This window comes from Hoplias malabaricus, chromosome 15 (genome assembly GCF_029633855.1).
Source record: "Hoplias malabaricus isolate fHopMal1 chromosome 15, fHopMal1.hap1, whole genome shotgun sequence".
Lineage (NCBI taxonomy): Eukaryota > Metazoa > Chordata > Actinopteri > Characiformes > Erythrinidae > Hoplias > Hoplias malabaricus.
This window is the reverse complement of record NC_089814.1, coordinates 17,111,523-17,122,665: the sequence shown is the minus strand read 5'-3', so window position 1 is coordinate 17,122,665 and position 11,143 is coordinate 17,111,523. Positions and strand designations below refer to the sequence as shown.

Genomic DNA, 11,143 nt, shown 5'->3' with positions numbered 1-11,143 from the left:
TATAGGCCTTCCACTAAAACCCTCAGTACTTAAATTAGTACAGACAGCCACTGCTAGAAGACTAACAATATTATTCCCATCCTTCAGAGTTTTCACTGATTATTTAAATCGTTAAATCGATTATTTTTGAAATCGTCAAAAAAACGACAAATGGCCAAGCTTCTGATTACCTGGCTGAGCTTCTCAACCGTACAGCAAAGTCACTTTGGCTTTCTCCTCTGGGAAAGGTGCTAGGCTTATATAATAAAAGGGATGTGTGATTTCTGTTTTCCATAATTGGGGGTTGTTAAGTCTTTTCTCTTCAGTGATTTAAGGGGAAACACCCTCAACATTAGTTACATCAAAGTCTAACATCTGAGACAGCTATATATCATTTTTATGTGATGAAATGTGAGTAGATATTTTTAGAACAGGGCCTTGCACAGCATTTAAACTGCACAATGTTAAGTCTGTGAAAATCAGAAGTCATATACAACATATTTCAAATCCAACATGTACATACAGACCCTCTCAGTTACAGGTGGGAGGCTATTAAAGCTGTGCCTGGGGGAAACAAGCAGTGCCTGGGGTTAGAAGTGACTCAGTAATGTGCTGTTTGTTCCAATCCCACATCCGTTTGACCCTGAAGACAATGGCACACATAGCTTAACAACCAAGAACCACTGACGTAAACACACATCTCACACCTGTCCAGGAAACCATATGACATTTAAAGCATGAGGTATGAGAAGGCGCCCTGTGGAAGTACTAGAGGATTAAACACGTTCTCTTTCAGAGCTTCGCAATGTCTCACAGTCCCTTGTTTCTCCTGATAAAGATGTGAGATATAGGTCAAATGTATGGAGTCAAATTGGGGTCTTTAATATTTGTAAAAATAAGAAGATATTGCAAACGAATAACCTTCTCTTTTTATTTATTTATTTGCGCTGCTCATTTTTGACACTGCCTTAAGAAGAAGGCATGTCCAGTTGCTTTAAATGCAGTTTTTGGCCAAAGGTTTGTAGAAACCTGTTTATCTGCATTGCATACATCCCAGCGCACACACAGGAAAAAAACTGCAGTCTTGCCTCCTGTGCTTTGAAAAAATTGAAAAAGCTTTAATTATTTGCTAAAGATATTTGCTATCACCCTGTCCAAGGTGTGTGCTTCCCACACATTCAGTGATCCAAGATAGGCTCCAGACTGATGAGGGTGAAGCAGTTACAAAAGATGAATAAATAAAATGGTGAAGGTATGTATTTAATAAAGTTCCTTTCTAAATGTAAATGTATTAACATCCAAGGGGAGACATAATGATGCAACTGGTAGTGTTACTGTCACACAACTTCAGTATCCTGGGGTGGTGAATTCCAACTCCACCTCCAGTCACTGTCTGTGCAGAGTTTGATGTGTTCCTCCTGTGTCTGCATGGGTTTCCCCTGGATGCTCAGGTTTTCTCTCACAATCCACAAAAACCCAATGGCAGATGGACTGGATGGTAGGTTCCCTGTCCAGGGTGTATTTCTGTGATCCCAGTGATGCCAGGTAGGCTCCATATCCACTATGATACTGAACTGGATGAAGCAATTACAAAAAATTAATGAATGGATTATTATATTATCCCATGGCCCCCAAAAACAATTATAAAATTGCATTTAAATGAAAATCAACGTATATTCTATTGAAGGGCATTTGTAGAGTGTTTGTCGAGGTAACGTCCTCTAGTATTTTGATAAGATTTTACACTACATTTTAATTTGTTCTGTGAGAATTCAGCCATGAGTACAAAAGTGAGGTTAGGACTTAATGGAACATGTTATAGAATAACGTGCTAAGAACGAATCACCAGGTAAACACCTGCTCTGTGGAGATCCTGTGGGGTGTTGACTATTGAAAAATATGAGGCTAACAAAATATTCAAAGCAAGAGTTGGATTACATTTGTAGAACTTTGTAAAAAAACAATTATATGGATTGGAACTGATGATTTAAAAATATATATAAATACATGAATGTCCCACCCCACCCCCCACTGACTTTCATTTGCCGTTAGATGGAAGCATAACCCCTGTTTCTGCGGCTGGTGTTCTCACTAAGAACAGCAGCTACACACATGCTGCGGGAAAAGGGAGGCTATGTCTCTGCTATGATGTAATGCCTTATCAAAAGAAAATAAACGCGGTCACAGTTTAGCCGTTTTTATTTCCTAGACCCGCGGTGAAGGACTGTAGTGTTCAGGTTTATGGGCTTGTTCGGAAATAACGGAGCTAACGGAGAGCTCGCGACTGTGTGAGTGAGTCGGCGGGACAGTAAACATTAAACAACCATACAAATAAAAATTTAACGAGCACGCACTGAGAAAGACCTCAGTCCTGACTGGTGCCCAACGAGAGAAGAAGTATACAATCCCCAGGGTCGCAAAGGTAAAAGTTGTGTGTGTTTTTATAGTTGTGTGTATTCGCCTGTCAGTTCATTGCTCATGTTCAGTGATTGATGTTGGTTTTACTTTTTCCATTCCGATTCCAAGCGTCTCTGAAACGATATTGTTCTTTAAAACTACTACTTTTGAGTACAAAATAGCCTACACGGTCTGTGTGTGGGGAGGTAGGACCAACAAATAGCAACAATTTCGCAACAATGATTTGGGTGGCGGATCATTCTCGGTGCTGCACTGCTGTGATAGTTTGTGTTGAGCTGGTAGGAGTGGATCAGACACAGCAGTGCTGCTGGAGTTTTTAAACCTTCATTATAACTGAGATTTGTCTGCCGATCAAAACTATGCAGCCACTGATAAAGGACTAGAGTATGACTAACACAAAAGGTGCAGCATCAGATGAGCTACTGCATTCGACTTGACATTTACAAGTTCACCCAGTGAGACAGTTGTTTCTAATACCATGGCCAATAGTTGGGCATAGTCTTGTTCTTTTTTTTCTTTCTGGGTGCTGTCTATAAGTTGGTATTTCATATCTAGCCTAGCCCTAGAGGTTTTTGTGGTCGTGTGATAGACCTCAAAGATGAGGTGAAGTGTAGATGTTGTTACTGCAGGAATGAATCTTCATATTATAACTCTAAAAACATGAAATATGAATAGATAAGGTGTTTACAAACTTATGATGATGTGACACATATCTCTGTTGGTAAACATCAATCTCTCGCTGTTTTCAGAACTCTCCTTACCACCAACAGCAGAAAGTGTTAGGGTATGGAGCCCATATATGCCACAGGAGTTGCTGCTCGACTGAGGGGTGAGAGGGACCGTAATGAAGGCATCGGTCAGAACCACAGGGCTTTAAAGTTCCTGGGCCAGGATTTCAAGTCTCTGCATGCCAGCTGCCTTCAGAGTGGTCGTTTATTTGAGGATGAGACATTCCCAGCTCAACCCTCTTCATTAGGATTCAAGGAGCTGGGACCAGGCTCTGCCAAAACCAGAGGAGTTCGCTGGATGAGGCCCACGGTGAGAGGCTGTAGTATTGGGTGTGGCTCATTTGTTCAGATGTATCCTAGAAAGTGCCAAAATACACCTGAGTAGTATTACTTGTTGGCACAGCTTAACGTTGACACAAGCTACATCCCAAAGCTAACTGTCAAGCAGCAGAGATGTTCCAGTCACATCTTTGCCCTGTCTGACCCTTAGGTCTTCTCTGTGCACTCCAGGAGTTCTGTTCTGATCCACACTTCATCGTTGATGGTGCCACTCGCACAGATATCTGCCAAGGAGCTCTAGGTACAGTCAGTCTTCTCTGTAGCAAACAGGAGAGTTTTATGCACAAGACTTCGATACCACATAACTGACATGTTTTTCTTTCTGAAAAAGGGGACTGTTGGCTGCTGGCTGCCATCGCGTGCCTTACTCTGAATGAGCCTCTACTGCATCGTGTGGTTCCACATGGCCAGAGCTTTCACCACCAATATGCTGGAATCTTCCACTTCCAGGTACTTCAACAGACTTATTTTAACCAAAAATGAAATAATCTTTACAATAAAGCAAAGTTTAAGTGTTTAAATCAATCATTTCTATGCTTGGACTAACTTATAAAATGTAGTAGTTCAGAGATTTGTAAAGCTTTTATAAAAATCTGTTGCTGTGACACACTTTACTTTCCATCATTGCCTACAGTTCAGTAGGAGAACATACACTGTAACACAACTCTCCCCTGCCAGTGTGCTAGCTATATTTACAAGAAATATTTATAGGGGAATAGATATCCTGCCTCCCTCAAAAGGCCCAGGCAGGGCAGAGCTAGCTCTCTGGTGCCAAATTCCTACAGCATTCACCCAACTACTTTGCAAGGCCATTTAGACCATTTAGATGCAGTCATTCGGACACATTCACATGTGTTGTGTACTGAGACTGGAGCATAGCCAGTAGTGCAGGGATTATGGAGTGTAGTTTTTTTGTAAGCAGAGATGACAGAATTAGATGTTTGTGGTATAGGAAAATAACATCTAGTGACTGGTGCATTATCTATCTGTTTGATCCAACCCATTTACTGGAGCTCAAATAGCAATTGGTAGCAAATACGAAACCTCATATGCTCTGCACCCTGCAGTGATATGCCAGTCAGCAAGTTGTAGTGTGCGGTAATACTGCTGCAGACTGACACTGGGAAAACTGCCAAACTAATGCAGTGAATTCACGCCACCCATCCTAAGAGCCAGATGCTTTCTCTGAGAGTTGCTGAGAATACACAGTGCCTCTTAGATTCATATGTGTAATTTATGCTGGGACACTTCAGACATGTCCTCACCACTTTGTAATATGTTCTTTGAAAATATTTAGATAACAGCTTGCTGCAGATGTTTGAGAAAATATTTGAATACTTTTAGAATTGTGGGGCACCAAATAACCATTTTGCTTGCGGTTTGAGTGTCCGGAACAGACAGTTCTTGTTCAAAATTTGTTTCAAAATGCATTAAGGGGAATAAAGTACAGTTTTGGGCAAAAGCCAGTGACAGCCATTCAATTTGTTCATTTTCAGTCAAAAAAATTTCAGTGCCTTCTTAGAAATTAGTAATAATTTTCTCATTAAAACTTTATGGCAGCTAGTCATCCTTTCAGACCCATAGTGTTCTTCTCACAGTGGAGGTGGACAGAAACACTATTTATTATTTTCAAACCTGAAATAACAGTGGGTAAAAAGCTTTAAGGACAACTTATTTGCCTATTAACTGCCCTTGTTTATTTTAATCAGTTATAAACTAATGTTTTTCTGATATGTAGAGGTTTCCGGTATCCTTTAAAGACATCTGAAAAATATTTGCTTGTAAATGGATATTTAAAGAAAAAAAAATTAAAAGATGTCCTATTTATACAGATAGATAGATAGATAGATAGATAGATAGATACTTTATTGATCCCCAGGGGAAATTCAAATTCAAGTTCACTGCACTGTGTACTTGATAATAGAAGTATCAATATAGAACAAGTGGTATTGTGCTACTTATAATTATCAATGTTATGTTCTCTTTGCAACATTTTTTAGTTTTGGCAGTTTGGAGACTGGGTGGATGTGGTGATTGATGACCGACTACCTGTGAGAGACGGGAAGCTCCTGTTTGTCCATTCAGCTGAAGGGGCGGAGTTCTGGAGTGCCCTGGCGGAGAAGGCCTATGCAAAGTACGGTGGTTCAGCATAAGTCAAACTCCCCACAGAACTTAACTCTGGCTTTGAATGTGATAACGGTTATGTGAAGAGTGGGTGACAGTACAAACAAGTGAATAATCCCCAGCTGTGACAACAGTTACATTCATAATCAGCATTATGTTTCATACTGTAATATGCTATACTATAGTTACTGACAACCAGGGTGGTGCTTACAATTGGAGGATGTATTCCTACAGTGTCACAAGCAGAGCAGCAGGTGCCAAACCCAGAGAAGCAGTGATATTGGCACTGTAGAACCTGGAAGGTGCAGGGAGATGACCATGTGGACCATTCTGTTAATGCACATACGTTGGCAACCCCAAGATGTAGCAATCCCCATTTTTAAATTTTGTGGGTTTTTTTTTGTATAATGCTAAATGGGTGTTATGTGAAATGTTCAGCAAAGTGACCTCAAAGAAGACCATCACTGCTCTCCTCTTGATGTAGAATGGGCAGTCCTAAAAGTGGTCAATGCTTTTGCCAATACTACTCTGACCAATCAACAAGGCTACCATAGCCACGCCTCCTTTCTGAGTCGAAGAGTCTGGTGAGCTAAAACCTAGGAGCTACTAGTAAATGAGCTAGCTATCCAGCTATTCACCAAGCTATGGGGTATGGGAGTGAAAGGCATAAACAGAAGAAACAGAACACAAAACAATACAGAACGAATCTGAATGGATTAAGTCTGAGTACAGCAGAGATAGCAGCAACACTCAGCATATCAGCGGAGATAGTGGCCACACTGGGTACAGCAAAGTAGCAACGGGGATAAAAGCTACATTTGGTCGGCAGTCCAGCAGATTAACAGCAGTAGAAAGCACCAATTTGGAGACACCCTACAAGAAATCCAGTTCGTACACTTATGTTTACACACACACACATATATATATATATATATATATATATAAACCAAATCGTCATTAGTATATTGAACCACGCCCACACCATTCTCAGAAAGCTTTGAGGAGCATGTTTTGGTCATTTTTGAGAAGAGATTTATTCTATTTCTGTTTTGTGTTTTTTTTTTTTTATTATTTAAACTTTGCTGAAGGTTTCACATAACACCCACGTTTAGAATTATACATATAAAAAAAAAAAAACACACACAAAATTTCAAAATTGGTTCCCAGAGTGAGCTGCAAGCTATGGTACATGCAGTCTGATGACTTCAACAAGCCAGTATTCAACAAGCCAGAGCCATTGTTTCGAAAGGGGTGAGCCTTACTTTACCTTAGTGAAATACACAAACAGCTAATCAGTTTTATGCATTTATTCTGTAGAGGTAACATAGTATCTCAACGCTCATACAGTACACAGACTTAGTATAAAGAGCAAGATCAACAAGTTGATTGATAAAATCCTGAGACAGCACTTTGGACTGGAAGGCTGGGTAAGTCTGCAGTGGCAAGGAGAAATCATTTAAGCTCCACCAGAGACAAAGGGACTGAGATAATGTGTTTGAAGTTCACAGACACGATGGGAACCAACAGAGGTGGCTGCCTCAGCTAGCCACATAAACTTTAATAGCATGGGGAGACTTCCCGATCATCAGTAGCATCCTGGTCTAGCAAGCCATCTTTCTACAGTTACCAAAATCACATGAGGCACTGGGTCATTTAGTCCAAAGCCACTTTCTCTGAACACACCCCAAATCATACTGTCCATATCCAAATGAAGGCACCAGTAGCTTGTGTTTAGCATCTGGCACTACAGGTCAATATGCCATCATACTGGAAACACCAGGCAAATTAGCAAGATCTCTGAAAGTGCCAACAATACCTGGGAGTTGATGCTACCAAAGTGATTCACGTGAGAATCTGTAGACAGATTGTCGGACCTATCAGAACATGACCATTCTGCAAGAAATGCTTTAATGCTAGCCACATTACCCTCAGTTTGAGGAACTTTATATGGCTCTATAAGCTATGATATCTGTGGTGCCAAACCGCACACCATCCTGTAGTAGAGGCATCTGTGTTTAACACTTCCCTGCATAAGGGAATTTGCCTCATGGACACTCCAGAGCAAAGAACATGATTGCGGTGGTCTTTTGGGGTGCATATTGGGACTTTAGGAGGATCCTGATTACACATTCTATAAACCCCTGTAGATGAGAGTGGGGTTGTCCCTGTGTCCTTTCAGTCTTTAGTTCTGTTAACACCTCGTGGAGGTACTCCAGGCTGAGGCATGATGGGTACAAGTCATGGCCATTAAGCAAGTCCAGAGTAGCCGGACTCTGTGTACATCTGTTTGTTATTTTAGGCTCACTTTGTGATCTTAAGGCTGTCAAACAGCAAAAAAAAAAAAAAAAAAAAAAAACCCATATGAGACTCTGTCAGGAAGCAGCATCAGTTAAGTTCCTCTTTTACTGCCACTCCCAAGACGTAGCCTGGCACGAGTTATAGGGGTCAAAGTGTGGCTCTGAAGGAATCCATGAGAGGGGTCTCAGCCAGACAGACTTGGCATTGACTGGGGACAAGTTATTGGCGGCTCACTTGAGATAATGTGTAATGTATCACAGTGTCTGAAGTGCAGCACATTTGAGCTTCTCAGTGGTTTCATCTTTGCTGGACTTTATAGTTTGCATGGCATTAAGCAGGTGAGACAGGCAATTAGAGCACTGTGATTATGATATCTTCTGTGTGCCTGCACTCAGGGCAAGGACTGCATGGATTAGTGAGCAGTGCTTCCTCTAGGGAGACACCCTTAGATGTATCCACCTCTGGCATAGGAACCAGGACATAGCATATTTCATCTGTCATGGATGCTAGTGCTTGCACTGCAAGCCATAAGCTGGGCCTAAGTGAGCTCCTTTGAAAAATGGCTGAGAATTGGTCATGGTACTCATCCCAAAATGGCACTGGATTTTGCTGGCAGAGTTGTCAACTTGGGTGCTCTGCACTGAATCCCCAGTTTGGGAGTTATGGCCCAAAATAATCTGCGTTGGATGCTGCTGTAGAAAGGATGTTAAAGCTTTCTTCCTGTCTATAAAAGAGTGCCTCAGGTCCTTTGGGTAGCCTGGCCAGCCCCCCTGTAAAGTCTGTTAGAAGAGATCTCATCTGAGCCAGCTCTGCTGGGAGAGTCCAGTCTCTTGCTAAGCATCTGAGAAGTTTTTGTCATTTCATCTGAGGCTCAGCGAGCCAGGGGTATTTGATGGTTTTGTCATGAGCAGAAGATGTGGGCATAGCCACCCTGTTCCCTGCTTCCAAGCCAGCAAGCCTGTCCTGTTATTGAGGTAGTGGCAACATTGTACAGTTCAGGCACAATTCTGTTAATGCCTTGTGGAGGTGCTCTAGGCTGAGGCATGACGGGCACAACTGCAATTCCCATTAGAGACAGAGCATTTTCGTGGGAGAGCTGTGCTAATGCGACCAGCTAAAATCAAGTCAAGTCAAGCCAAGCAGATCCTATGCAGTGGGAAAGAACCATTAGCTGACAGATAAGGAAAACGTAAGCTTTCTACATGGGGTCTGCCATAGCCTAGTACTTAGTTGCTGCATAGTGTTAGTTGGAATGAGTAAGCAGCAAATTCAAGCCAAATTCCAGAGTGAGCTTGAGGGAAATGCAACTGTAATAACAGTTGGCTAGCCAGTTAGTATATATTTTTGTAGCTGGAGGCCAACAACAGAGCTAGACATGCGGCTCATCAAGGCCCAAGGTAATAGCAATCTATGCCTGAGGGCTGGTTTAAGATGTGTAGTGCCAGCTGCTCTCCAAGGGTGCTCAAGGAGAGGTTGGGTAACAGGACTTGGTGTACCTATATGGAATTAGCATAGCCAGTGTTAGCATAGCATAGCTAGGCTACTTGTACACTGCACTGTTCTCTTACACTCGCATCTGTGCTGAGGCAAATTTGAGGCAAGATGCCATATGCTTTTGTGGAGCGTTCACCTGGAAAGTTACCTTGAGGAAGCTGAGCTAATTTCCAGTCCTAACTCAAGGAAAAAGAAGACAGTCAGTGGATGATGAGGATTCATAACTCCAACATTAAACTTACAAGGCTGCATAACTGTTCTGACAGAAGCGAGCAGAGAAGAAGGGTGTTTACATGTAAGGGTTGAGCTTATATACGCTGGCTTTGTCACTCACTAGGTCATATGATTGACTGGTATTCAGATTTTTCAGTCTGCAGTCGGCACAGCAGGGATTTCTTTTTTAGTTGACAGTGTGTTTGTGTGACTGTTTGGCAGGTTAAATGGATGTTATGAGGCACTCTCTGGAGGCTGCACATCTGAGGGTTTTGAGGATTTCACTGGTGGGGTTACAGAAATGTATGAACTCAAGAAGCCTCCACCCAACCTCTTTAGCATCATCAGAAGAGCTGTGGAAAGAGGATCTCTAATGGGCTGCTCTATAGATGTAAAAATCCACAAAATCATAAAATAATATATAAGAGTCTTTAGCAATCATTTATAATGGCATCCAAATATTTATACAAAAACATTTTCTTCTTTCTCAGATCACAAGTTTTTTTGACATGGAAGCTGTCACTTTTAAAAAGCTGGTGAAAGGCCATGCTTATTCTGTTACAGGAGTAGAAGAGGTGAGCAGAGTATTTATGGTAAAACTTTGGTAAATTATTAATAACTGATGTAATAACTTAGACCTTTTTGTATAGGTGGAGTTTAGGGGAAACCTCACAAAGCTGATTCGCATCAGAAACCCCTGGGGAGAGGTCGAATGGACTGGAGCCTGGAGTGACAAGTAAGGATGGAAGATAAAGAAAGACAAGGAATATGCAAGTGTTTTTCAACCTAAAAATCACATCTCTGTAACATATTGTTTATTGCCACAAATTTTCTTATACATAGAAATTAACAACATATCGATATACAATCATGGTAATAGCTGGCTAGCAAAGCCTAGATGCCTCATCAACTGTAACGTTAAAAAACGAGAACTGACAAAATGGGAACCAACTTTTAATTGTAGTTTTAGGCCATTCTCCACCTGCTTTTTTAATAACACGGCTCCCTGGGGTCTTAATGAAATGTCTTGACATGCTTTGGTCAAAACACAACAAGAATCAAAAACACAGGGCTTTTCTTACCCTGTTTCTGTTTGCTCATAGCGACAACTCTGAAGTGCCTGCTCTCTAAATAAAATGCAGGACAAAATAATTCATTCATTCATTGTCTGTCAGCACCTAAAGAGTTCAGGGTCGCAGTGGGTCCAGAACCTACCCGGAATCACTGGGCGCAAGGCCATTTTCACAATAAGTCACCCTTAAGAGGGAACTGTAATAATAAACTGTAAATCCAGGTTTAGTTGCTTACAAAGGAATTTACAAATGGAATGCAAATACAACACAACACACTCAAAAATAAATAAATAGATATTATATATGCAAAAACACAAGCTACAATTTTCTCTCTCTCACACACACACACACACACACGTCACTTAGGACTGTATAATATCTGAGGAAAGCAACACAGCATTTAATGTGACAAATTTTGTCTGTGATAATGAACGGAGGAAACTGACTTGAAAAACACTGGATTATTCCTTTAACAAA

At 41.2% G+C, this 11,143-nt stretch overlaps 1 protein-coding gene across 1 annotated transcript in view; it reads left to right on the top strand.

The window, feature by feature from the left end:
* Window positions 1–2,308: 2,308 nt before the first annotated feature.
* Window positions 2,309–11,143, top strand: part of si:dkeyp-50d11.2 (calpain-1 catalytic subunit) — a 29,200-nt gene continuing 20,365 nt past the window's right edge. Inside the window, exons 1-8 of the mRNA XM_066645353.1 lie at window positions 2,309–2,401; window positions 3,147–3,435; window positions 3,636–3,705; window positions 3,796–3,914; window positions 5,465–5,598; window positions 9,816–9,984; window positions 10,085–10,168; window positions 10,244–10,329. Coding sequence (XP_066501450.1) covers window positions 3,184–3,435; window positions 3,636–3,705; window positions 3,796–3,914; window positions 5,465–5,598; window positions 9,816–9,984; window positions 10,085–10,168; window positions 10,244–10,329 — 914 coding nt within the window. The 5' untranslated portion in view covers window positions 2,309–2,401; window positions 3,147–3,183. The remainder of the gene's footprint in view (window positions 2,402–3,146; window positions 3,436–3,635; window positions 3,706–3,795; window positions 3,915–5,464; window positions 5,599–9,815; window positions 9,985–10,084; window positions 10,169–10,243; window positions 10,330–11,143) is intronic.